The sequence below is a fragment of the Perissodus microlepis genome, chromosome 15 (genome assembly GCF_051167445.1).
Source record: "Perissodus microlepis isolate ML-2025 ecotype Zambia chromosome 15, ASM5116744v1, whole genome shotgun sequence".
NCBI lineage: Eukaryota > Metazoa > Chordata > Actinopteri > Cichliformes > Cichlidae > Perissodus > Perissodus microlepis.
Window position 1 is genome coordinate 13,351,997 of NC_140475.1, and position 27,429 is coordinate 13,379,425.

The 27,429-nt window shown below is 39.6% G+C and overlaps 2 protein-coding genes across 4 annotated transcripts in view; one reads left to right on the forward strand and one right to left on the reverse strand.

The window, feature by feature from the left end:
• Window positions 1-17,775, forward strand: part of LOC146371866 (uncharacterized) — a 29,418-nt gene extending 11,643 nt beyond the window's left edge. For all 3 annotated transcript variants that reach the window (XM_084952450.1, XM_084952448.1, XM_084952449.1), the window contains 18 exons: window positions 489-527; window positions 1,328-1,446; window positions 2,319-2,475; window positions 2,719-2,858; window positions 4,218-4,344; window positions 5,744-5,779; window positions 6,280-6,431; window positions 6,622-6,742; window positions 8,135-8,280; window positions 9,525-9,651; window positions 12,328-12,357; window positions 12,487-12,599; window positions 13,131-13,263; window positions 14,179-14,318; window positions 15,417-15,540; window positions 15,753-15,911; window positions 16,214-16,376; window positions 17,079-17,775. In XM_084952450.1, the coding sequence (XP_084808576.1) occupies window positions 489-527; window positions 1,328-1,446; window positions 2,319-2,475; window positions 2,719-2,858; window positions 4,218-4,344; window positions 5,744-5,779; window positions 6,280-6,431; window positions 6,622-6,742; window positions 8,135-8,280; window positions 9,525-9,651; window positions 12,328-12,357; window positions 12,487-12,599; window positions 13,131-13,263; window positions 14,179-14,318; window positions 15,417-15,540; window positions 15,753-15,911; window positions 16,214-16,376; window positions 17,079-17,167 (2,115 nt within the window). In that variant the 3' untranslated portion in view covers window positions 17,168-17,775. The remainder of the gene's footprint in view (window positions 1-488; window positions 528-1,327; window positions 1,447-2,318; window positions 2,476-2,718; window positions 2,859-4,217; window positions 4,345-5,743; window positions 5,780-6,279; window positions 6,432-6,621; window positions 6,743-8,134; window positions 8,281-9,524; window positions 9,652-12,327; window positions 12,358-12,486; window positions 12,600-13,130; window positions 13,264-14,178; window positions 14,319-15,416; window positions 15,541-15,752; window positions 15,912-16,213; window positions 16,377-17,078) is intronic.
• A 144-nt stretch (window positions 17,776-17,919) lies between these two features.
• Window positions 17,920-26,817, reverse strand: LOC146371867 (NAD(P)H oxidoreductase RTN4IP1, mitochondrial-like). Its single transcript, XM_084952451.1, has 9 exons — window positions 26,181-26,817; window positions 25,947-26,098; window positions 23,783-23,851; window positions 23,192-23,316; window positions 22,691-22,739; window positions 22,432-22,568; window positions 21,722-21,905; window positions 19,825-19,920; window positions 17,920-18,738 (listed from the first exon to the last, which is right to left on the reverse strand). The coding sequence occupies exons 1-9, from the start codon at window positions 26,476-26,478 to the stop codon at window positions 18,544-18,546; spliced, it is 1,305 nt and encodes a 434-aa protein (XP_084808577.1). The 5' UTR covers window positions 26,479-26,817; the 3' UTR covers window positions 17,920-18,543.
• Between the last annotated feature and the right edge of the window lie 612 nt (window positions 26,818-27,429).

Consider the following 27,429-nt stretch of genomic DNA (forward strand, 5'->3'; position numbering starts at 1 on the left):
CCAAGCTGGTATATTACAGTATTTAAAGTGTTTATTAGATTCAATTGACAGTTCTCAATACTGAGTATATAAGAGAAGGCTCAGATAATTAATGATACATAGATATAACACGTTTCCGAGCATGAACCTCGAGAAGGAGAGCGACAAAACAGCATGAAATATGTAAATTATAAATCAGTTATAATCAAAAGTCTGGACCTGATGTTTCTAGTTGCTGTTGATTTTTTGTTTTTTAGTTTAATTTTACTGCCGTTTTGTGCAGTCAACATTACGAGCTTGCGCTGATTGCACTCTGGTTTTGGCTGGTCTCTGGTTTTGGGTGCTTAGATATGAAATGAGAGGAATGTCCTCAACACATGCCCACTATGTCCCTGGGAGTAAAACTGAAAGGTCATAGGCACAGCTTCTTCACAAACTAATTCATATCAACTTCTTTTGTATTGTCGAGATGTTTACTTTGATCTTAACTATGTGTTTCTGCATTCCAGATAAGAACTGTGAAGGGATTTCACAAACGCCCTGGAAAGGTACAGTAGGCACAACTTTACCATCATGAAATAGAAACAAGATGGGAGAGAGGAATCTGAACAGACAAGTCTCTGTTCTGTGAAAACATCTGCTTTTCATATGGTGTTCTCGTGGGTAAACAGAGTAAAAAAAAAAGTCTTGTGCAATTGCTCAGCTGGGTGCAATCACAGAATTCAGTTCTGCCAACGTAGTGCAGATCCTGTGGTTTTTCATTACTGCAGAACTTCATTAGTAGTTGTTACGAGGAACGAGTAATTCCCGGGGCACTCAACATTTGTAGTTGCTTTCCTACATATTAGGTGTTCATTAATTCAGTTTACCTCCTGTGTTACCTTTGGAGGGGCTTGAACTATGACGACTGGGATTAACCAAAACAAACAGAAGAGAATATATGTAAAGATTTAGAATTTTAAGCAGGCTTATTAACAAACAAAACATAACATAGAGGTTTCTAGAGAAGCTGCTTTTTCACAACTGTGGTTTACTCCTTCATTATTCATAACTATCAAGTTTCTGTTTGGCTTTAAAAATAAAAACTTTCAAATTCATGCTTTTTATTAAAATTATGGTGTCCTGGTAGTTGAAGTAATTATATACCTGTAAGGTTTTTTGCTTCTACTGTAGCATGAAAAGGAGAGAGTAAAATGGGATGTCCTTGCACTCACTGAATCCTGCTTAATGTAATAGATTTAGCAAGTAATGCATTATAATATTAAGCCATTATTTCTCTTCATGGTTGATGTGTTGATGTTTTTTACTTTTTTATTTTTTTGACACTGTCCTTCTTTTCTCTATGCAGGTGGTGCTGTTTGAAAAACCTCAGTTCAGTGGCCAGGCATATGAGATTTACAGGGATATGCCAGATGCTACATCTCTGCAGCTCTCGCCTTTCATATCTGTGAAGGTTGTTAGAGGATGGTAAGTAACAAATATTCAGCATGCTTTACATTCATATTTTCTTTGCTATCAGTGCCTTTTTTACCCTTACCATTCCTGCTTTTTTTGATGTGGTCCAGGCACCTGTGGATTACTGGAAGTGTGTAATACCATTTGCAGGAATGTGCCAAACACCAGCCATGTGCTTATGTGTGTGCAGGTGCATCCTCTGGCTTGCACTTCTTAGCTTTGTAGTTCTTTATACTTCTTTGTAGTGGTCAGATACTGTTTTTGATATTCAAGGTAGATGTTTGGAATGATGCTGTCTAAAAAAAAAGAATGACATTTAAATGCACTTTCTGAAAATGGTGACACTTACATACGTTGAAAAAAAAATCAAATCTATTTTCAATTCAGGAAAAAAATTTCAAATTACAAATGAGTTCAGATCTGACCTTCAGTGGCTACATCAAGATACACTAAATTAGCATTTTATCATATTCAACAAATAGCAAGACTTAAAAAGTACAGCGCCCTCAGTTCCAGCAGCAAGGACTACTGTAACAAGCTCTTGCCCTGTCCTTTTAAAAACACAGATTTCTTCTCATTCACAGCATGGCTGCCAGACTTTCTGCAAAGATGTGTTGTTCTTCCACTTTGCAATGAAATCGGGGAAGAAGCAATGTGTTAATTAGTGAGCTAAAGAGGAGCTGGTAGAGCCAGCTGTGCTAACCAACTGCCAGGTGTATTCTTAAAATAGCAGGAGAACGATATTGATTCACTCATGTAGCTTTCAACAAGCAACCAAATAGGTGTATTTCCAAAAATGTCGAATTAGTGATGTAATCCACAGTTTTTAACCTTGATCATTAGCTATCTGATTGTGATTATGATGATTATGTTTTCATAACTAGCTGGATGCTGTATGAGAAGCCTGACTTTCAGGGCCGCACCATCGCCTTGGAGGAGGCGAACATAGAATTGGCAAACGATTGGGCAGAACCTCAAGTGGGGACAGAACCGCACAACAGCCCGCCAATGGTGATCGGCTCTATTCGACTTGCTGTCAGGGTGAGTACACTAACTCCACCTTGCATGGTCTTCAGTATCGACATTATCTTCACCTCACATTGGATCTGAAATGTAGCTAACAGACTGCATTGTTTTATTGATGTTCAATCCAGACTCCAGAGCAGAAAAGAATACAAGTCAGCTAGTTAAGATCTTCCTTGGATTTATTGGGAGGAATTATTGAAGATCTTGTGTGGACCACTGCTGATAATGGCTTTTCTTCCTCCCCCCCCCTCTCTGTAGGATTACAGCATCCCCCATATTGATCTGTTTACTGAACCCGAAGGCCACGGCAGAGTAACACCATACCACGACGATACAATAGAAACTGGCTCATTCGGCATCCCACTGAGTACTGCTTCCATTCAAGTGCACTCTGGGGTGTAAGTGTTGTTGTTTTATGCATGTAGTCCATAAAGATACAAGAAATGCACCTTTTAGAAAATGAGACGATCTCAGTCCTTCTCAGTGATGTTGTTTTTTTTCCTTTTGATGAGCTCTTACCTGCTGCGCTCAAATCAGAGCTGTCTCTTTAATAAGATCTTCTCTGTGTTTTGCTCTGAGAAATAACTGTGATAATAATCATTACTACATTCCGCTGTGCCTATATTGGGCTTTGGTTTAACTCTCATTCATTTGCCCGCCGAGGAATGTCTGTCCTGCTGTTGCATGTTAGAAATGAGGGAGAGCGGGAGTTGGGACACATGGGAAGCAGAGTAGTAGAGGAGGAGCAATTGACAGAAAGTGAGAAACAGACAAAGGTGTGGAGAGAATTCGGCAAATGGCACAAGAATGTTTTTCTTGGTTATAGGTGTAGCTATTCAGTACATTTTGTGCCCTACAGCAGAAGGGAATGAATGCTGTTAGTTAGAGCTTTTCCTCTAAAGCGAGTATTGTTGGCTTACCTACAATACTTAATGCACAGGATTTTTTTCAGCATTTGTCAGCAGCAAAAACAAAACTAATTGCTGTCAGATGCCAGCTCATCTCAACACATAATTGCAAATTCTGCCACTGTAGCTTCTCCTGTCTGTCTGTGACAAGTGAAGGCAGCTGCTCAGCAGATGTAGCGTTGTGTTTTACGTGCAGTAATCCCAGTTGACTTCACTAAACAGATAGACTCTGTGGATTTAGCAAGTTAAGGTTGACATAAATTCTTGGTAATCACTTTTTTTTTTTTAGTCCTGACTGAATGAGCTGGGTGTATTTTTCCTGACAGAGGCTCACATCTGGTTGTTGGTATGAGGCATTGTGCTGTGCCACACCATGGTTTAAAATACCAAAGTTGGGGGCATTGTTCTCACAAAGGCTGCCTGGGCTATAAATATGAATAGTGAAGAAAAGTGATTTGAATTGAAGCATGCCATTCCCCAGATATTTTGCTCTTAAACAAATAGCCTTTGTTCCTAGCTCTAGTTCTTTGGCTCATAGCAGAGGTAGATATAGAATTAAACCCAAATAAAGCACCGCCTTGAACTGACAATGCTTAATGTACTGAGGAAGAAGCATAAGTCACTTCTGCCGATACCACAGCTGAAAAAGCTGCTGCTTATTTATGTGTTGAGGAAAAAAAGGGAACAGAAAGTTTATTTTTATGACAATGATTTTTTTACAGCTCTTTTATGGAAGTATTTAAGGTCCTCACTTACATTAGTTTTAAAACAACCAACAGTTTTGTTGTTATGCATAATATGAATAAAGGTTTTTGATGATTAAATAACACGAATTCCTCCTTTCTTCAGGTGGCTGCTTTTCAGTGATCCAGGGTTTGAGGGCATGGTGTCTGTCCTGGAAACAGGAGTGTACCCTTTTCCTGAGACCTGGGGTTTCCCGTCACCCTTCGTGGGATCTCTTAGACCACTTAAAATGGTTTGTATTACTGTAATGTATAACATCTAATGCATTTTAAAATGACAAATGATCTCTTTTGATCATTCCCTCAATATGTCCCAGGCATAAAATAACTACTGGATACACAACCAAAAGCTTTGGAACAGTCATTTGTGATCCCTAAAGGATGAAGCATACAGATTTAGTTTTTTAGTAAAATCTCTGCATCCATGAGGCCAATTGCTATAAAATTTGTTATACGTATTTAAGGATCCTAGAGTCTATAACGTTAGCAGTGCTGCTGATCTCCAGAGTTTGTTATGGTGTCCTTCCTGCAGATAAAAATTTACATCAGAGCTTTTGTAAATGGACTTAAAATGTGATATAGACTGGCTCTGTGGTGCACTCATTAACACATTTGACCCTTGACGATTCTGGGAGGAGACACAAAGGCAATCTTAAGGAGGTCACGTGCTGTTCCCAGTGCAGATAAATGGGATTGTGTCAGGAAGGGCAGCTCACATAAAACCTGTCTCAAATCAAAATACATATCCTTCTACTGTGGAAAGTACCTGCTGAGAACATGACATAGACATTTATAGTTCCCAGAGGATGAGTCATGAGTGTAGCATATGTTTTTGCAGATACGCTACAGTCAGGATGTTAAGTTTTGCCCATGTAAGAATAGTGAAGCTAATTAATTATCTAGAGAATTGACAGCGAGCTACTGTGTGTGACGTGTCCTGCCTCCTGCAAGCTCTATTACGCAGCACCCTCACCTGCACAAAACCAAACAGCATTTCCAATAGAGGCAAAGCTTCTAAAGAAGACTCTCTCTTTCTATTTCTGTTCTGCTCGGGGTTTTTTCTAAGACTATGTGAGACAGGGTGACTGCCAGCAATGTTCTGACTTGATTCTCCTGACACTGTTCCTCTGGTAATTCACTTAGGTTGAGATTTATGCTTTATGGGAGATGCAGACACATATTGGACTGATGTGCCATTTGTTACAAACATCCCACCCCTTCAGATAAATTAATGAGCCCGATTTTTCACCAAGTGCAATCATAAGGTCAAATTCTTAAGTAGTTCAGAAGTTTTACTTTAAATTAAAATAACTGAAATTATGCAAAATTGCTGACATCCCCTTAAGCCACAGCTTCATGTTGTGTTCAGTAATAATTTCCAAAAGCTGGCATTCCGATTTCTGCCTTTTCCGCATTGTGAAGGGTCACTCTATGTCCAAAGGCAGTGTTTACTGTTATTACCCACAGAGACAATAGCTCAGCTCAACCTTCTATCTACCAGGCCAAGGGAATTATGAACATTATGGAGAAAATTAGTTGAACTATGAATGTGTGTAATTGCTGGCAGGTGTTCTATTGTGTGCATATAATTAGAGAAGAGCATTGTTAATGATGATGACTTCTCTGTTCCAGGGTGGTTTCAAAGTGGAGAATCCCAGTGAAGTCAAGGTATGCGCAGTTCTGTTTTGTTTGATCTCAAAAAGAAGAAAAAGAAAGGAAAAAGCTATTTAATGTTAAATTCTGGAAATTATAAAATAATCTAACCACAAACTGTTATATCTGTGTTGAGTATATAGGAAAAGCATGTTTATGAAAGGCCTTCAGGCATTGCCCAAGTACCCAAATGTTTTTGACTTGTAGGCTTATTTCATTTAAGACCACAAAAAAGTAACGGAAGTTCCAGTACACTAACCACAGTTTATTTTAAGAGCAAGAATTTCCACAGCTAACAATGTGAGAATCAGATAAACAGATTATTTTTAGGGTGAACGCGTCATTCTGTCATTCAGCAATTGGACAACGTAAAAACCACTGAGATGCACACAGTCTTAATACTGTACCATTCAAATAGGACTTTTAATATGTAGTTTGTAGTTCCTTGGAAATATAATGAAGTGAAATAAAATATAACCTGTGTGTTAAGGTAAGCTGTCTGTTCTTTGATGCAGGCTGTTCTATATGAGAAGCCCGGCTTTGAAGGCTCCTGTATGGAAGTTGACGGTGAAATTTTCAGCTTTTGCGAGAGTGAAGGAGATGTTCCTGCAGACCTTGACACAATGAAACTGAAGTCCGTGGGCTCTTTGAAGATCATTGGAGGATTGTGAGTCTTCTTCTGCATGTCCCTTTGCTTGTACAGGATGGAGTTAAATGGCACTCTTACTCTGGAGCAAAGTTTATTCTAGACTAAGATAGTGATTTTGATGTAATATGATTATAATATAATAATTTGATCAGGAGCTACCAGTTTAGCTCTAATCAGTGACTTTGCTGCATTTTGTTTCTTGCATCAGCTGGGTGGGCTACAGCGAGTCTGGGTTCGAGGGTCAGCAGCACATCCTGGAGGAAGGAGAGTACCTGGAGTGCAGTGACTGGGGTGGCTCAGAACTTCTGTCATTGCGACCGATACTGTCTGTGAGTACTGCAAACACTAAAAAACTAGCAAGGAGCTTAGCATATACCAGTGTGTGATTCATAGCAACCGCCAACTGATGCTTGAATTTTGCATAACCACTCTGAGTTGATGAAGGTTACAATTCAGATTGCAGCTGATTGTCGAAAATAAAAATAGCACGCTTTTGTAGGCTTTAAGACCATTCAAGGTGCTTCACACTATAACCTGCATTCACCCATTCTGACAAAGCTTAGTTCTGTCATGCACACATCAGTGGATTCGTCGGGGTCGATTCAGGGCTCAGTACCTTGTTCTTCTTCTTTGGACTGCAAGCTAATGTAAAAATATAATATAATAAAAACTATTGAGACCAAAACATTCCACATAAACACTGACTATGAAGAGTGTGGAGCATTAGCAAGCAGGGAGACATATTTATTAAATGGTAGACAAAATGCCAATATTCCAAGTCTTTGTTGGGGAATTGGTTTAAACAGAAAGAAAACAAAAACAACTTTTTGTTTTAAGAAGCTGCTGCAAAGAAATACATTCCACTGTATCCCCAGTGGGCATGGCTGACTTTTGGATGTACAAAAAAAACATATAAAGTCTGCAGAAAATTGTTATATACAAATTGTTAATAGCAACTCGAAGGCATAAACAGTTTTTGGAAGCCCCAGATTCTATAAACAAATCAACATCTTGCATATAATATATTAATTTTACCCCAAAGCAGTTTTTGCTCAAGGGCGCTTTCATTATGGTGCTTTTTGTCTAGAAACAGCTTTTCAGTCAGGACCACTTTAATCGAAGGATAATTGTGTTTTCTGTCTTCAGTAATGTATTTTTTTGGTCTTTATCTGTTCTGAGACCTCCCCTCCCCTCCCTGTATATAAGTGGGAAGATAGAGGCAGTGAGACCTCCCATAAAGAACAGAGCAGACATCAGTCATAACAGATAAGATACTATTTAAGTCAGATAGAAGCATGAAAAAGGAGTGGTAGAGGCGGGTTGCAAAGCAGCTGTGCAATTGTGCATGCAAGTTAAATAGAGAACCCTATATGAGATTTACTATTTGGATGTATATCAGGATATCACCTGAGACGTCAGCTGATGTAAGATGGCATGCTGATATGCCAGGATTGCAGCTGAGCTACATTTCGTGTCATGCCTAAGCTGATACTGTCTTCATTTTTTGGACAGGGTGTGCAAGTACATCAGAAACCTATAAGCTGTTGTGTAATCATATTCTTTGTAATTGGTGTGACTGGAAAAATGTATAACAGTTTAAAAATAACTCCCTAGAGTAAATTGACTTTATTCCTAACACTCATATTTGTTGTTTTGATCTTCAACCCAAGATTTTGTGTTTGTCTGCAGCTTTTCCTAAAACGATTTTATTCTTGTCACAGGATTTCATGTCTCCACACCTCAAAATGTTCAGCGACAGAGATTTTGGCGAGCTGGGGATGAACATTGACCTCTCAGTGCCTGTTATTAACATGGATGAGACAGGCTATGGCATGAAGACGCAGTCTATTGTTGTCGGCGGTGGTGTGTAAGTAGCATGCTTATTATGGTTTATTGTTTTGTGATCGTTAAGGGTAAATAAAAGTTTGGGGTATTTTATAAAAAACTTATTTTCGGCTGTTAGAAATGGGTTAAACACTTTCCTTTGCAAGTCATCTTCAACCTGCAAGACTTGTGGTGAAATGCTTGGGTATGGTTCTAACAAATATTGCTTGATTACCTACCTTGATGGAGAACGACTTAGACTACTCTACATGTTTTTAGATGCTTTTCTTCCCGCCAGCTTGATGATTAGTTGAGGCTACAGTTCCTGTGAAGTCTTGTGTGGTTTATTACCCTTCATTGCTTCTCAGGAGCGTGGCTGCATGACTGCCACACCTTTGCTGACAGGTCGAGACAGATTACCTCGTTCACTAATGGTTAGTCTGCCGCGCATATGTTCCTGACCTTAGGACTATCTCAGACTCTTTGCACTGGGAAACAACTCTGTGACTTCTTGGAGAGTGTGGAGGAGGCAGACTCAGATCTTTAAACTTAGTTAACAAGGAATTCTGTTTATATTTGGAAATTCTTTATTCCCTTGAGGTATTTTTATCACCATCTTTTTTTTTAACCACATGCTGTAGGAATGAGCAGTGGCAGTGTTCCATCACTGCTTGCCTTTCAACCTCTCTTTATGGTATGATCAGCTAGAAAAAAAATGCAGAAGTAAACAAACAGGAAGCAAACGAGAATAATGAAGTGCAGGGCATGCTTTCCTGATTGCTTCTACCCAAGGGAGAGGAAGAAAATGGTTAATAATGTGGAGTGGAACATAACGTCCTTCTTTATGAGAAAAGACTCTCATGACATTGAAAGGTTATTCTTGCTGCGCTGCTAGTCTGTTATTAGACTGCGCGGCCTCGCCCATGTTCTTCTGCTGTTTGATTGGCTCATTTGCGTTCCGTTTGTTTTGCTGGGAGACAACTGTCAGTTTTTCAGTCTTGCACGTTAGGACACACACAGTTCTGCAAATGCAACACCCACTCCCACAGCCACTCGTGACATGTCACATTTTTCAACAGAGTAGCTGCTGAGATGCTATCATGTGGGAAGGTATTGGATTTTGACCGCAAGTTGTTGCTGAACGAGCACAACTGTGCCTGAATTCTTGTGGGTTTCAGCCATGGCCCATCAAACACTCTGTTTCTTTACCAATTAAAATGAAATGAAAATGAAAAAAGAATGTCATGTCAAAAGTAAAGGGTGCTCCTCTTTTGTTTTTGTTCTCAGCTGGGTTGTGTTTGAAGAGCCAGGCTTTTGTGGCGAGCCTTATGTCCTGGAAAAAGGCCTGTATGGAAGCCCAGAGGACTGGGGGGCACTGCAGCACAGAGTTGGCTCAACAATGCCTGTCATGCTGGTAAGAGTGGTGACTCACAGGGTGGAAACATTGTCTGGTTATTAGACAGATGGTCTGGCGACTGTGATATTTTACATTTAATCAATGCAGCAGCCAGTGTGTTTGCTTGACCTGCACGATTAGCTCCATCAGCTTTGCACGATGAATAGTTGCACAACTGCCGGTGAATTTTCACTTCCTCTTGAGGTACTAGTGTGACTCACCATGTGGTTTCTCTGCTTGTAACCAGCAACTTTTACACTTGCAGAATAAATCAACATTTAAGGTGGAATCCTTAAAAAAGGAAAATGAATGTCAGGGATAACACGCGACAGATACCAGGCTTTACAGTGGATTAACTCTGGGAGCATGAAGCAGAGCAAAAATGTGAATAAAATTACTTACCCAGCACGAGAGAGGAAAATTCTTGTCATTAGATTGAAAGCAAAAATATCTTAGATCACAAAAGTGACTCATCGTGAAGTTGCTTTGGTTACAAACTGGATGATGACAAAGAGGCATATACAAGACAAGACTCGGTAAAACACTGTAATGATCGGTCCCAATTAGAGTAGGCGAGTCATTAAAAATTAATTATTTGGCTTTAAAGTTAAGATGGTCTGTCTCAGATATTTGTATAAACAATTTCTGTGGAGTTTAAATGTATAAAGGACTCAGAAGCTAGACTTACAGGGAAGTTAGTATAGCAGTAAAACACAGTTTACTGAAAGTGGCTGCCAAGTAACCAGGGTCTTGATATTATGCAAGTACAACAAAACTAGTTATAGCAACCTCACAAGAAATAGTAAAATATTGGATTATCATTGTTATAAAAGGGCAGTTAACAAGTGTGTCTGCAACAGGACAGCACTAAACAGAAAATATTTGATATACACAAGGCTTAAATTGAGTATAAAATATTTCATGTTAACACTTTACATAACTTATTGTCAGACTGAGGTCAACAGTGTCAGAGCTCAGTGTGTTTGCGCATGCATGGATAGCTTTAATGCACCTGCCGCAGGTAGCAGATTGAACGAATTGTGTCCATGGTGTGCAGTGTCTGTGATGATTTGCTTGGGTTTCCTCACACAGGGAGTGATCTAGAGATGCTCTAAAGATGGCAGCTCTGTGCCCACAATGTTTTGTACCCTTTTTGCAACACCGTGGAAGGACATTATGTCGGCTTAGTCACAGCTGCCTTACCAAGCTGTCACGCAGTTTGTGAGGGTACTCTCTATATTCATCTGTCCAAGTATACAAGCACGCTTTTGAGGAGGTGAGCTCTCCATAATTTAGGAAATAAAGATGTATTTATGCTTTACTCACAAGTGCCAGCCTGGGAAAAGTCCTCTGTAATGGTGGCTGCCATTACGTTGAAGCTGCGATCTCTCTCCATAGCCTTTGTTTTGATGTATACAAGTGTACGTCTGGCTTTCTCATCCTGAAACATAAAGTAATCTCCATGGTGTTTTTGGTGTTTAAGGCCAGATTTGGCGCATAGCCTCTGAACCTCATATGCAGTCTCATTGTCATCATTATCATCTGCAAGCTTAACAATGGAATTAGAGTTGTGGATGGGTTTGCATGAGTCAAAAGTGCATAAAAGGGCTCAGTACGCATCCTTTAACAGTTTGAGGGAGGGAAAAAAAAACAGTATCCACTTGCATATGCAGTCGGATTACTGCATTGAGTTTGTCCACCAGCTTGTCAAGGATGTGATAAATGTAGAGCTGGAGTCAACAGAGAAGTGCCGTATTTGTCAAGGTGATAAAAGGCTGTATTAAGAGCCACAGAGATGGCATCATCATTGCCCGGTAGGCAAAGATGGAGTCTTTGATGTGAGTATCAATCCTTCAAAGGCTTTTGAGATGACAGAGGTTAGATCAACTGACTAGTGGTTGTACAAACGAGTTACAGTAAATTTTTCTGGGAATAGGCCCGATGGTGGTTTTAAGGGAGGTTCAAAATGTGTGTCAATACCTCTGACAGCACAGCCCTGCACATCATTGGACCCAGCTTTTTTTTTTTAATGCAGAAGAGTTGAAGAGTGTCTGCTGCACCTTGTGAATGCCTTTCAGTCTGCTATCGGTTTGTGACCGGCTGGAGTTTGATTTGATTATTATTTGTCAAACTGTGCAAAGAATCGGTTGAGTTTCTCTGTTAGATGGATTTGTTGGCTGCTGCGTGCTACCTGTTATGAGAGCAGGACAAGCAAGCCAGGCTGCTGGAGGCAGAGTGAGCAAGAGCCAGGCTGGCTGATGAGGATGCACACGGAAACAAAGAGTTGCTTCAAAGGGTCACATAACATGAGTAACAAACTAAATCAGAAGTTGGGAGTAGTGTTAGACTCACATAAGGGAATGAACGATTAAAAGCGAGCCAAAGAATGCTACAGGAGCTTGATTAGTGGATGAGGTGAGTTGATTAAAGGGGCAGGAATGGAGTGCAATGCCCAGGCAGACACACACACAGACTACACAGAGATTAAAGAAAAACAAAAAACACAGACAATGAGACATGAGGAAAGGTAAAACCAGGAAAACGGAGTGGAGGGAGGGCATATCACACACACACACAAGTTAAAGCAATACCACCCACAATGTTGCATCTCTCCTTTCCTATCAGCGCCACTTTCTTTTGTGGTTCAGTGTGAATCAGTCTCAATAATCTTTTTTTTTTTCATTTTCATTTCAGGATGATTTTGAGAACACATCCAAATTTAAGGTAGGCATTTAAAAAGGAAGAAAAAAAGCACATCTAATCTTGCAGCGTTATTGCAATTATTATGTGACGAGGAGGTGAGGAGCTCAGAGTGGATGACTCAGTCTTGTTTTCTTGCTGTGTGTGCCTCAGGTGCAGCTTTTCTCTGATCCAGGTTTTAAGGGCTCTGTCCTCACTCTGGAGGACAATGTGACCTCCCTGCAGGATGGTTTCTCTGTGGCCTCCTGCAAGGTTCTAGCTGGCAGGTGAGTAATACTGTACATTGTGAAGAAACTGTCACACTGCGGGGCTGTAAGGTGAATCTTTGGCACTAAAAACACTTTGCAACAGCCTTTCAATAGCAGATTTTAGAGATAGATGTCCCAAGGTGATCTGCTACAATTGTAACTGCATATCGGTCACATTAAAAAGCAATTTCTGTGATTTAGAGTCTGCTTCAGGCTGTCACTGTTACACTTTCTAAACAGAAAAAAAATGCCATAGGGCAGTAGCTAGTGATACACTGCCTGCATTACATATTATAAAATGCATCTTTAATATTAATATACTATTTTGCTTTGGCCCATTAATAAGTAAGAATTCAGTAGCTCAGTAAAAGCTCTTGTTCACCTTCAAGCTTGAATAGTATTAAAATTGAAAATCTTTTTAGTGCAGGTAGGTTTACACAATGATCATCTATCTTATTCAGTACAGAACATGGGCACATTTTTTGTGCTTTTGTTCTTCTTGTGTGTGTGTCAGTATATTTGTGTAATTGCATTTATGTATTCTTGCAGCTGGATGGCTTTTGAGGGCCAAGACTTCACTTGCAGGATGTATGTGTTAGAAGTGGGAAACTACCCAGATCTGAGATCAATGGGCTGTGTCAGTACAAGCTCCTCCATCCTGTCACTACAGACTATTGGCTTTGTAAGTCTATAATTTAATTCTTCTAACAAATTAACACTCACTCCCCTTTTACAGATTGCCAGCCTAAAACTGAAACATGTTATTTTTGGTCATTAAACCCTGGGATGTAGACATTAAGTTTTCTAGAATTAAATACATTTTTGAACTGCAACACTATTTAAGGAGGAGATTAAGCATTAAATTAGCTTTCATCAGTATTTAGGTCTTGCAAAGCTACAGAAACTAATTTGTAATTGACAGCTGAAGGCATCACAGACAAATATCCATTGCTATTGTAGTTTTTCAAGCTTGTTGAGAGTCTGTCTGAAGGGTGCACGAATTGTGCCTGTAATCTGCACAGTTGCACTAAAGTTGGACACCACTTGGACATCCTTTTGGAGTTTTGGGTTCACCCTTTAATGATAAATGACTCGGACCTGAGCAGATGTGGAAAGTACACATCTCTGTCATGTGGCATATGGTTTGTTTGTTTGTTTTTTTTTATCCCAAATGCTGTTCAATTCTTTGATTTTTTCCAAATTTTTAAAACTAATACTTTTTTGACATCTTGTCAAAAAACAATGGATGAATCATCCCAAAACTGAAACTGTTAAGTGTTAAAATAAAAAAATATATAACTGTCAATAATGGTGATTTTGTATCAGAAGGTAAAAATTCACACATTTCTGCTTATTTCTTTCCTTATCATCAACATCATCACCATCCAGTATTAAATGCGTTGACCCATGACATTAGTGTCCATTTAGAAGGCAGTCTGTCTTTTACAGTAAACAGGGAGTGAAAATGCCAGGGAGCACAAAGGTGTGAGTGTGGCCTGTTTCCAGGGTAACTTCAAAATAACCTTAATGTCAACCTGTATGACCTGGAGCTTTCAGCGCTTGTTAATGCACTTGTCCTTTCTCTCACTCTTGGCAGGAGTTCTCACTTCCATCCATCACTCTTTTTGAGCGATGTGGTCTGCGTGGGAAGAGGGTGGTCCTAACGGACGGATCAGTCAACCTCCAGCTGGCCGGAGGATGTGGCAGAGTCCAGTCTGTGCTGGTGGAAGGAGGCCTGTGAGTGCTTTTCAAACCTGTTTGGTTATCCAGCTGTTACTAAGCCGTTACTAAGGATACCCTGTGGTTTGTGTTTAACAGGTTCATTCTGCTCTGCTCCCAAATATTTCTTTAACGCTAAGCGACACGTGACACTAAATAAAATTCTTTACTTTTCACTCACACAACAGTGGCCTGTTGTTACTCAGCAGTGCCACCTCTTAATCCCTTTTGGTTTTATTTCAAATTCAGTTGCTATTATCTCTTTAGTCAACATGTCAAAACATTTCCAGAACTTTCTGGTGTCATTTCCATAGTTATTTGTGCAACCTGTACTTATTTGATGTCTGTTGGTATAACTAAGATGATTTTTTAAAAAGATTCCTCTGTAGTTAAAGAATTAGTATGGGCGTACCATATAGACTATAACATGGCATTTTGCAGATTCAGAAATATTGAATGCAGTGCAGGGTCAGCACATCTAATATTGCAGAATGGCAGTACTGACAGATGGATCGATGGTGGAAACCTGCTGCTGATGTGCAAGATTTAGACTGTAGGTGTGAGCCAACACTGAGGAAATAAAGGGCTCGCAGTAAGGCAGAGCTGCCTCTGGACTGGCACATTCTTGCTGCAGAAGAGATGAGCCATAAAGCAACGAGTGAAAAGCAACATCTAACCTCAAAGCAAAATTGGACTGTTATAAAACTCAGCAGTGTTATTATCTTTTGCTAGGCGTTGAATGGAAGCCAGGATTCAGAATTCAGATATTTTTTAAGATAAAACAATGACCTACCAGCATCGAAGGCTTGGTTTCTAGTTTGTGCTATTAAAAGAAAAAAAAAAAGAAAAAGAAAACAGGTATAGAAAAATCATGTTTGTTTACGTCTGCCTGTCTCTGTGCTCTCTTGAGCATCCTGTAATATCCTATCACATGAGGAAGGAGGATATTGAAATATATTAAAACAAGGACTGGCATTTTCAAGCCAAATTTTCACTCATGGTGACTGACTGTCAGTCCCCAGACAGCGATAAAAGCTGATAAGGAAGTGTTGTTTTCATTTCTGCTGTTGAATATCTGAGACTTGATTATGTTTTTGTCTCGTCTTAAAAAATCAGGTGGGTGCTATACGAGGGAATCAACTATCGGGGTGCTCAGATTTTGCTAAAGCCTGGAGAGGTGCTCGACTGGCGGAAACGCAGCAACTGGCAGAAAATTGGATCGCTCCGCCCTCTTTTACAGGTATACAATGAAGCTATGCAATTAGTATTAGATTACTACACCACAATGGTGGTAATGCTCATAGCTGCACTTTTAGATACCACACATGTGCATTGATTGATTGACTGTTAGTTGTGATAGTTAAGAGCTACGTCGAGTTGATTTGAAATTCCCTTGCTGTGAATCCTGTTTTGAGAAGAAGCGCCAACTATTTGTATGTGTTTTCCGAGCAGAAGCAAGTGCACTTCCGTTTAAGGAACAGACAGACGGGGCTAATGATGTCAGTGACCGGGGATTTAGATGATGTCAAACTGCTGCGGATACAAGAAACAGAAGAAGCGGATGGTTTGGAGCAGATTTGGTTCTACCAGAATGGACGCCTACACTGCAAGGTAACAGTACCTTCATTACGCAACTAAACGATAAAGAAAGGTCAGGGAAAGCTTGATGAATAGCAGCCCTTAGACCAAGATCAAGATCTTAGATCCTAAGGTCAAATCTCAGATGAGAATCAAAACAATGTTAAAGAGTTAAAGAAAAGTGATCACAGGTCAAACAGAGGTGTTTTCTGCACTATATCTGATAATATATTATATGATCTATGAATTTTTCACCATTCTGCCTTTTTTCAGTGACAATACAGTAGCGGCTGGTAATTTGAATATCTCTAACTGACTCCTCTCTCTGTTTCCAGCTCTTGGAGGAGTGCTGCCTTAGTCCCAGTGGTAGTGTGACAATTGCAGGAAGCCGTGTGGGTCTCACTCCAGACCCAGATGACCAAATCCACCTCTGGAGCATCACTCCTGAGGGCTTTATTCGCTATGTTCTCAACCCTGATCTAGTCCTGGAAGTCAAAGGTAAGCCTCACCGGTGTTACAACACCAACAGTAAAATTGTTCCAATAGATGATTTGTATATAAAGACTTGTTTGTACTACAAGCACCATCTGTAACAAGCTTCCCACAGAGAATTCAAATGTCAGAGTTACATAACACTTAAGTTTCAGTTTGATTTCCATGCATTAAATATTCAGGTTTCATGGCTAGTCTTATGAAATTTGTCAAATCCAACAAGCTGCCTGTATATGGACTACGGAGCAAATGCTACAATTATTATTAAATGGCAAATGAACTTACATTGTGCCTTCCTACTTAATTTGAGCACTTAAAGCTCTTAAACTGAGTATTCTATGTTCCCATACACATTTAAGAGATAGTAAAGATGCAACTTCTGTGCATAAGGCAATAAAAAGGATCTTGAAACCTGTGGTTAAATATTCCCAGTATAAAACTGGGGATTTATGTCTAGTCACTTTGTTTGCATCATTGTCAATTAGTGACCCCTTGTGGACTGAATTTTTCCCTGCAATAGGCGTACTGAACACTATTGTAGGAGTTATCATTATTGCATGTGAAATTAAATATATGCAAAACATTTTTAATTCTACTTTTAATCCATCTTAAATAAACAATATTATGCAACACAATCTCTTTCCAGGCACCAGAATAATGCTAAAATATGTATACAAAATCCACTTAATAAAAACATCTTTCTTTCAGGTGGTCATCTTTATGACAAAAACCAAGTGATTCTGAACACACCTGATGCAAGTAAACTACAACAAAGGTGGGATGTGGAGATTATATGAAAACAAAGTCTGCTGAACTGGATCCCTGACACACTAATGCAGTGACACACAGTGCTCACAAACGAGGTACGCCGCTGGAGGTTCTCAACATTTTGCTGCAGGGAAACCATGAGAAGGGAGATGAAGAGGTCAACTTGGAGAGAAATTAAGGATTTTGGTAGAATGTATTGCTACGTAACAAACAGTTCATTCAGGACTTGAAATATTTAACATGTTATTCTTACACTGTTTGTCAGTCTGGGGTCAATTTGAAAAGTCCTGCTTTTGAAAGAAAAAAATATCTAAATGATTGCAAATGTTTTAAGATGCAATTAAGGATTCCTTTCTGCTGAAAGAAAAGGAAAGTTTGACTTGTTTAGTGTACGGTGATTTTTGGCTATCTTGAGACAAAAACTGGCCTTTTAGCCTGACTGTACATTAGCCTACACATATGCAGATATTCCATAAAAAATCCTTTGTTTGATTTATGATTCCACGTTCCATTGTTATTTACAAGGTATCTGATCAAGTAAATGTTTTACCAGAACAAAACAAATTAATATTGTTGTACATTCAAAAACAAGACATTTTCTAGGTGACCCCAAACTTTTTGAGCTGTATCTCCATTGAACAAATCTGTTTTTGCCTTATTTTTATTAACTTAAAACAGTGTTAAAACTTTTTGGGGATTTTTTTTTTTTTTTTTATGAAATGTGCTGTTATTTAGTACATATTGCTTTTTTCCAGCTGCATGCAACACAAGGAAACAAATATCATGTATTTTATTTTTGTTTAATCAAAACTATTCAACATAGAACTTTTTTCTTTTCAATATAATAAAACTATTTTTGTCAATGAACTTCTCAAACAGTGCACAGTTGAGTGGAATGGACATGCAAAAAACAAAACATTTCAGATCTGTTTGTTGTTCCCCGAAAGTTACACTGATATATTCCTTACAGATTATGTAGCTTCACAGGATGTCCAAATAATTTCACATACAAGGTAGTGATGCGTAACTAAACCAAAAAAGAAAAACCAAATAGTTTCTTCCACATTTGTAACAGAAAAGCTTTTTTATACAATGTTGTACCAGCCAGCTAATTACCAAAAGTCTGGTAACCATAACCAGCTGCATGGTTGACATGAGGAGCATTTAGCTGGTAACATTAGTAATTTCAACATGATGAACACAGCACGACTTGAGAACTTTGAAAACGTCGAGTACATCACAGAAGGCGCGTTAACAAGAGATACAACTTCTGGTATCTTCTAATTACAAGCGCAGGTCACGACTGCAGTCTGCTACAAAACAGACTACCTCTCACTCTGCTGATGGTGAAGGGGAGGTGAGAAGGATCATAACAGAAACTCTCTAGGCACCTGCTTTCCTCTACTTAGCTTTGCTTGGCTGTTTCTTGCACTGACTCTACAGTCTCCGTGCTGCTGTCCTGCACCAGCTCTTCAGTCTGTCTATCGTCCTCTTCAGCCACCCTGACTACCGTCTTCCCTCTGGCGTGGCCCTTCTCGAGCTTCTGAAAAGCCTGAGGCACCTGAGTAAATGAGAACTGGGCCTCCACAACAGGCAGAATCTGTGACAGAGCAGCAGAAATGGGAAATAATTAAAAGATCAGATTTACACATTTAGGCAGGAGTTCAATTGATTATGAAAATTTGTTTTTTTTGTTTTAATGTTTGTTTTAATGGCGCTTTAAAAAAAACCCCCACCAGAATAAGTATTGACAGTCTGTCATGAATGTGGCAGCTTGTGCAAATCCGACTCATGAGGTAAGCACCATGCATTAAGAGCAGCAAACCAGACAAAATGAGTAACTGTCCAAACTTAACAGCACTGGAACCATTTCCACTTTTACATCTTAGTGAAGAGGCTTTTTTGCAAGTCACAAAGCACTGCAAATTACAGTGATCCCATAATCAAACCCATTATCAAAAAAGTTTAGTCTAGCAAATAACCACAAACTCCTAATGCTACAACATCGCTGCTTTCATAGTTGCAAGAGTGAAAACGTGAGGGAGGGGTTTAGAATGTGATGAGGCTGGACAATCCTGTGCTAGTCCCAGAACACAAGCAGCCAGGCTTGTTATTGTGGTCACCATCTTTTGTCTTTAACAATGAATGGGGAGGGCAGTCGCGTCACTGGAAACCATCCACACTTCTGACTGCAAATAGGACAGAGAGAGCAGAGAGATCGTGCGTGTATGTTTTGTGAGATGGGGTGGGGGGGCACCGGAGGCCATAGATTCCCGCCACTGGCCTGAGTTTGCTGCTTGCTGTAAGCCCCAGCACAAAAGGACAGAGGTCCCACACGCTTTTGCGAATGGCTGCTCAGCACTGTTTAAAAATCCATTCACCGTCTGATGGCGCCTGACTCAATCGCCCAGCAGCCAACCGTGCACAACACCAACCAACCAGCCAACCAGAATAGCAGGAATGTGATTCTGACTCCCTCACAAAGCCACATGGGAGCCTCAGATACAAACTCATAGGGAATCCATGGTATGTTCAATATTCAGTGAGTTGCATGATCTCCATCTCTGCATAAATTCAACTCTCTGCCTGTGATGGATTTGCAAATTAGACATCACCCTAATTCTGTCAGTACAAATGGTCCTAAAAGGCAGGTGTGCATGATATGAATAATAAAGCCATATAGTACCTTCCCTGCATCTACCAGCTTGCTGACTTCGTCCAGGGCAGGTCCATCTGGTGCATAAAATCCCCACCTATAGAAGACTCCACTTGATAATAAATTCTAAGAAGAAAGAAAACGGGAGGCAGTAATTAGAAGTCAGGCTTGTCTGCATCTCATACACATGAATAACCACACAGAGTTATCTGTTAGGAAAAAAGAGAAAGAAAATGTAAAAAAATGTACTTTAAAAAATTAAGACCTGGATCAGAACACCAAAAAAGACAACTAACCCTACCCTGACTTACAGTAATTAGCACCATAAGGATTTAGGAGGAAGAAACCGCATTTTATATGACAGGACTAATTTGCACTAATTTCCTGCTAAGTTTTCAATAAATTGCTGAAGGTTACGAAAAATGTTAAAGCACCTAATTTAAACATTTATGTTTAGATTAATGATTTGGTTTTGTGGATTTTCAGATGCACTGTCATGAATAACTGATGATGAGATGAGCAGAAACAGGAATATTGGATTATATTGGCAGTGTTATTGTTCACATCTAGTAATATACTTATCATTTATTAAAGTGTTATTCTTAAAAGATAATACATAACCTGAAAGCTGGTATTTAGTTTTACACACACGGACACAAACTGGACCTCTGAACATTACATATCGCATGAATCTGAGCTACGTTTCTTTGAGAGATGCAGGATTTTGAGCACAAATACTTTCGGTGATGGCATACTAGTTTATTAGGGCATCTAAATTAAACAGAGAAACCACTAATGGTTTGTTTCACTAATATTTTTTCCTGCTATATGTGAAAAAGACCAGGACTGCCTGCTATGAAAAAAGGTCTGTAAAAGGTGCTCCAGATGCAAATGTCTAAATAAAAATAAAAATATATTAAAAAAATAAAGACATAATAAGACATAAGCTCTGGTGTAATAATTCATTTAAAACAACAAAACAAAAACATAAACTTGCTTTATACTTGATAATATTGTGTTATTATGTAAAACTGCTCTGGTAAAACCACCCTGACTTGCTTGTTAAAAACCAGACAGTTCATGATTGTTCAGTGCAGCTCTAGTTTGACACTAGAGGGCTCAGTTGCACAGATAAAAACGGCAGGCTGTCCAGCGTTGGGCACCGAGGGTGTGACTGATGCAGCGGAGCCTCGCCAAAGTGACCAGCTGGCTGCTCCCATGGACAAAAGGCCTCGGAGGCTTGGCAAGAAACACACAAACAGTGGTATTTGCCGGGAGGGGGGGAAATGGTTGGCCACAATCTGAACAAACACCAAATACTGCTGGTTCAGCAGCAAACACATGCACGCACACACACACTGTCTCATCCATTCTAACGCTGCCAGCTGTGCTGTCACCAGTGCCTACCCTGCCCAGGACAAGTTCACTCAGTCCCTAGAGCACCCTGTCCACCCTGTCCACCCTGCCCTCGTCTGTTCGGCCATGATCTTCATGACATGAACACCAGCTATTAGGAAAACGCAACACCACAAACCTAACACGCACGCAGGGACTCAAACTGTTAATGCTATTCCATCTTCACCCGCACACAGCACATACAAACATAAGAAAAAATACAGGCAGTGCAAGAATTTACTGTGACGCTCAGTCAAGTCATCACTTGACTTTTCCCCCTCCCTGTGTCACCTCAGCTCCAATCCATATAATCAACTGAATGGAAAAGAACTATCCATGTCTTCTTTCCATGCCACTGAGGATCAAGTATGACATTTCAATTTGGAAGCACTGGCAGGCCACACCCAGAATAATGCCTTAGTGAGAAAAACAAACCTCAGTCCGTGTTACAAAAATAAACAACCTCAATGGAAGCTTTTTTTGTGTACATCCACTTTTGTTTGAATCAAAAGTCAGTTTTACTGGTGTTTACCTGAATGGCCTTGCTCTGCAGAGACAAACCAGCATTCAATGTACCATCCAATAGGCCCATAGAGTCGGTGTTGAGAAGTAAAGGTGTTACCAGTGTGACGTATTTTGCACCAGACCAGGGCTTTAGCAGGCCCATCGCCCACTCCTCTGTGTCCCCACCCACGCCGTCAAAAACAACGTCAAACCTTGAGGTGGAAAAAGAGACAGACAATCTTGTAAACATCTTGCTGGAAATGTGGTAAAAAAAAAACAAAACAAAAACAAAATTAACTTTTTCAAAACAAATTATCCTATGTCAGTACACTATGCACTGTGCTGGTTTAGCCCCTCGCTGGAATTCTAAGAAACCAAACCAAGGACTACCAATTTTGTTTTAGGGGCAGGAAAATAAATTAACCATCATCCACTCAGACCTTAAGCCGTGGTTTCCATGGAAACTAGAAAGTGAGTCAGCGAACAGGTGTGCCAAGCTGATAGGAATATGTTTACCACATTTGGGTGTTTAAAGGGCAAAACACACCAAATTTAGCAAATCTAGATGAGTCCTTTTTAATTAACACGTTCACTGGATTGGCACAGACTCTAATGATACTTCAGTAGACACCAGCATTGGGACCAGTGAGCAACATTTTGCTCCAGCGTTTCTTTAAACAAAGTACAATGTAACCACACAAGTTTCAATGTATACAGTCCAAACACTGCAGCTCTTACTTCTCCATCATTTCTAGTTGTTCAACCACATCTCCTGCTGTGTAGTCCAGCACCTCATCAGCTCCCAGCCCTCTAACAAGACCCACGGCGTTCTGAGAGCAGGTGACCGTTACGTGGGCGCCCCAAGCCTTCAACAGCTGGTGAAACATAAAGGATAAAAAACAGAGAGTATGCACACAGCAAGGGATCTTACTTTGTCAGGGTTTAAAAGGCATAAATATACATACAGGCATAGCCAAACGAAGACACTCTGTCTTACCTGAATAGCAAATGTTCCAACACCTCCTGATCCTCCAGTGATTAAAACTCTAGGAGGAGAAACCCCAGCATTCAATTACTGTGTGACTCATTTATGCAAAGCTACGAAAAGAAGTGGAAGCCTCAGGGGGTACAAAGGGATTTGCAGGATTGGAAGCTATTACGTTAGAGGAAAAGTGGAAGTTCTATTAAAATTCGGGTTAGGTTAAATGTTTTGACGTTTGCAGGTTAAATGCGTTATTTTAAAACTCTTGTTGCCAATTAAAATGAAATGAAAGCGTTGAAACGGGTTTCGTTACATTCTGAGTCGACATGACCGGACTGATTTCTCAACAAGGAAAGAGCATATTCAATTCTCCAAGTCACAAACGAAAGACATTATTAAATCTTTTATAGCATTCAGGGGCTTAACACTTTTTTAATGTTTTTTTTAATAAGTATACATGGCAACAGGGTGAAATGAGCTCAACATAAAATTATTCTGGATCAGGCTGATTCTTGCCTTTTATTTGAAGAACTGTCTCTGCAAAGACCACCTCCATTGACAAGTGCAGACAGAGAAGTGTTGGCTACATAAGGAATGGATGCCGCCTCTATGTGGCTCAGTACTTTTGGCTTATGGGAAACCTGCAAAAATCAGCCACACAGAGGGTGTTAACAATGTTAGAATTGCATTCACTTGTAAACAATATTTTACATTTATAAACTTTGAAGCTGTGTCTAATCAGCACAGCTACTGTGAGGGCAGACAGCCAGAGTCGGAGAATAAATGAAGTTCAATGTAGCAAGAAAACACAGGGCAATTTGTATGTCCCTTTAATTGGTGCCACGGCAGCTACAGCTAACAAACAAACTTAATCCTAATTACATTTTACAGTGAAGGATTACTAAACAGGGTTCGCTTCTTCCGAACTTTTGTTTAATGTATTTTACAGTTTAAATAAGGGTTCTCAATGAACTTTTTCCATTAGTTTAAAAACAAACTGACAATAAAATTACTTTAATCTCAGTCTTTGTGTAGACACTAGTTAAATTATTCACAGTTAATTCTGAAAATGCACCGCCATCCAACTGCTGCACAGACTCTGCTCACCTCGTACTCTGTTAGAGTCACATATTCAGCCAGGCTGCCTTGTTTCCATGGGGGAACAGCAGCCCACACCTGAAGACAAATATGACATTTAACATGCGGAACACAACTTAAATTAACCACCTACTCTCACTCTCTGAATCTGGTTAATCAGCTATTAGGGTCTCACACAACTGCTCCTGTCCTTTCTCATCATTAGACGTTTCCAAAGATATTTTTATACTGGTGAAATACAATTACTAGAATAGTGCATGTGGAAAATTTTACTGCTGTATTGTTCAGTGATTTAATTACATTCACTTTAAGCCAGATTTGCATAATTGCATTTCTCTCTGCAGGAAGACAGTAATGTAGATATGTGGGAGACAGCAGGGTTGAAGGTCTCAAATTATTATGAGTCACACTGACTGGGAGACCAAGCAGAAAGCACTTGATCTTTCCAACAAGAAAATGTCTCTGAATGACTTAACTATGGAGGTGCATGTAAGTGGGCTAAGCAATATAACCATATTTAACTTTAGAAAAATTGTGTAACATCAGCAAATTTGCCTTCGCATTTTTAATATGGTATTTATCACTTCACATAAAATCACATAAAATCAAGGGTGCCCAGTCTTTATGACTTGGACCCTCAGTCCATATGTCTGTGAATATCGTGACTATATTATTATGCAAATAATATATTATAAATGTACAAGAACAAACAAAGCATTTTTCTTGCTTTGTGCACTCTTTTACAGTCATCTACTCAATTTCAAATTGCATTTGAATCTGACAAAATATTAAAAAGATCATCCTGTCTAGTTATTTTTCAGTTTGTCAGTTGATCACTAATAGACACTTATTGACTACTTTGCATGGTACACCAGATCAATTGCTTGTTAAAGCATATAGCTAATCAGGCAGCCATATGGTCCATGGGAGCAGCATATCAGTGCATTTATGCATGTAGACATGGTCAAGACAACCTGATGAAGTTCCCCATCAGAACGAGGAGGAAAGGATAATTTAATGGACTTTGGATATGACCTGGTTGTTGATGCCAGATGAACTGGTCTAAGCATTTCAGACACAAATTATCTATGGGGATTTTCCCCACTCAACCATCTCTTGGGTATACAAAGAATTGACTGAAAAAGAGACATTTTTCAGTGAGCATCAGTTCTCTGGTCAAAAAGTCCCTATTGATGTCAAAGAATGGCCAGACTGGTTAAAACTGATAGGAAGGCAAAAGTAACTCAAATCACCACTTGTTACAAACCAAAGAATTCAGAGGAGCATCTCTGAATGTGCAATATAATGAACCTTGATGCAAGTCAGCTACAGCAGCAGTGGAAGACCACACCAGTTGCCATTAGATTAGAAAAACGTTGCCTGGTCAGAGGAGTCTAGATTTCTACTGTGGCATTCAGATTGTAGGGTCAGAATTTGGTGAAAAGAAGATAAATGCATGTATGCATCATGCCTTGTATCAAATGTTCAGGCTGGTGGTGGTGGTATAATGGTGTGGGGGATATTTTCTTGGCACACTTGGACCCCTTAGTACCAACCGAGCATCATTTAAATGTCACAGCCTATCTGAGTACTGTTGCTGACCATGCTGATCCCTCCCAGCAGGATAACACCATGTCAGAAAGCTCACATCAAACTGGTTTCTTGAAAAGGACAAGTGTTCTCAAATGCCCTACAATTCAATAGTGAACTTTTGGGACGTGGTGGAACGGGAGATTCACATCATGAATGTGCAGTTGACAAATCTGCAACAACTGTCCAAGTCAATATGGACCAAAATCTTCAAGAAATGTTTCCATCACCTTTTTGAATTTATGCCACAAAGAATGAAGGTAGTTCTGAATGCAAAATAGGCATTAACAACAAAATAGCAACTAATAAAGTATCTGGTGAATTGATATTACGAAGTCACTTTTTAAGTGCACATGTACAACTTAATGCATTCCAAATGAATAGAAGAGGCACTAGAGTACAATATGAGAATATGGTAAATTTTCACTAACAATGTGATGTGTTTCTAATATTCCTTAAGAGGATGTCAATAAAGAGCACTAAACACTAACTTTAACATCGATGCAATGAATGCAGCTATAATATTATTGTCACTAATTTCCAGTACATCTTTTAAAAGACGATTGTGCAGTGCAGAACCTACCTCATCTCCCAGGGCAAAATGGGTAACCCCAGATCCACAGTCCACTACTACACCAGACAAATCACGACCAAGAATGAGAGGAAACTCACTGTCATTGTCCATCACAGATAATGGATCTCTTCTTAATTTCAGCAGTTTAGCCCCATAGCCACCTGAAATTGAGAATTTACTTGGCTTATTGATGTAAGTTATTCGTTTCTTTGTTAATTATTAATTTGAGTTTGCAGCACTTACCCCTCATAGCTACATCAAGGGGGTTGAGACTAACTGCATGGACCTTAATCATCACCTCAGTGGCAGAACTAATCGTGGGAACGGTGGTTTCTTCTGTGTACTTCAGAACACCATTACTGCCATACTGATCAATGATCCATGCTGACATGCAGCCCTGCAGCCTTGGAGGTGAACTGCTCATATTTCTTGTGAGACACACTCTGCACCCTGTCCTGGCTAATGTTTTGATGGACCATGCTGCTGTCGCATTGAATAAACACAGAAGCCTGGTTGATGTCATAGCTCTGGCAGAAGCCATTCTAGTCGCCTTCCAGCTCACTGCTACTACAAGGTCAGGTTTCGATACAACATGACATTTAGGAGACTTCTCACCAAGCTACGTAGCTACACAGCTAGCATTAGCATGTCGAAGTTATCACCGATCAAAACAAATGTGTAAAAGTGCAAAGCGAATCAAATAATCAAGCGATAGCACATTCGTGCACTATTTTTATGTAACAGAAGTCTCAAAGAGCAACAGCTGTTACAATAATAAACAGATAACACATCTCAGCAGCTGGGTACATAACAACATTACCAAATAAGCTAACCTCCGAACTCACAACGGCAGCCAATCAGTTTCCAGAACATCATGGCCACGTGACTTTCGCGCATTGCATGCCGGGAACTCGTGGCAAAACAATCCAAGTACCGCATCAAATGCAGGCATTTGCAGCACCGCAAAACGTTCTTTCTCCGGTTCCAATACCTTCTTGCTTTTTCTTTGCCCCCCCAAAAAGGTATGAAAGCACTGAATAGACTCTGACGTAATTTTTAACTTATTCAGTTAAATGTTTTTATAAACGTTTTCTTACTAATATAAAACAAGCATTTTATTTATTTATTTATTTATTATTTGGATGTGGTGTAGCAAAACCGCTTGTAAGCATTTTGTATTCATTAAAGTTTTAACTGCCGCTTGATATTAGTACCATTTGTTTATCTCTTCGTCGTAGTTCCTAGAAAAAAACAGCAGTAAACTAAAGGCTACTGGGCTTTTCAGTGTACTAGACTGCTTTTATGTAATTTAACAATTTTTTTTTTGATGTATCGCGCACATTTAATTGTCTTTTGATTATTTCTAAGCTACCTCTTGGCATGTTTTGGGTAGATTGAGGGATTACCAGTTATCTATGTACGAAAAACACCCTTGTGCACAATGCACAATAATTATGTAATACTTATTTTGCTAATTTGAACAGGTAAAGGG

What these genes read in the sequence shown, in the direction of transcription:
- LOC146371867 (XM_084952451.1), bottom strand. Translation starts at nt 26,478, where the DNA reads ATGGCTTCTGCCAGAGCTATGACATCAACCAGGCTTCTGTGTTTATTC. An exon ending in TGACTCTAACAGAGTACGAG is followed by an intron (nt 23,317 to 23,782) that starts GTGAGCAGAGTC and finishes TGATTTTTGCAG; the next exon opens with GTTTCCCATAAGCCAAAAGT. An exon ending in GACAGTTCTTCAAATAAAAG is followed by an intron (nt 22,740 to 23,191) that starts GCAAGAATCAGC and finishes TTCTCCTCCTAG; the next exon opens with AGTTTTAATCACTGGAGGAT.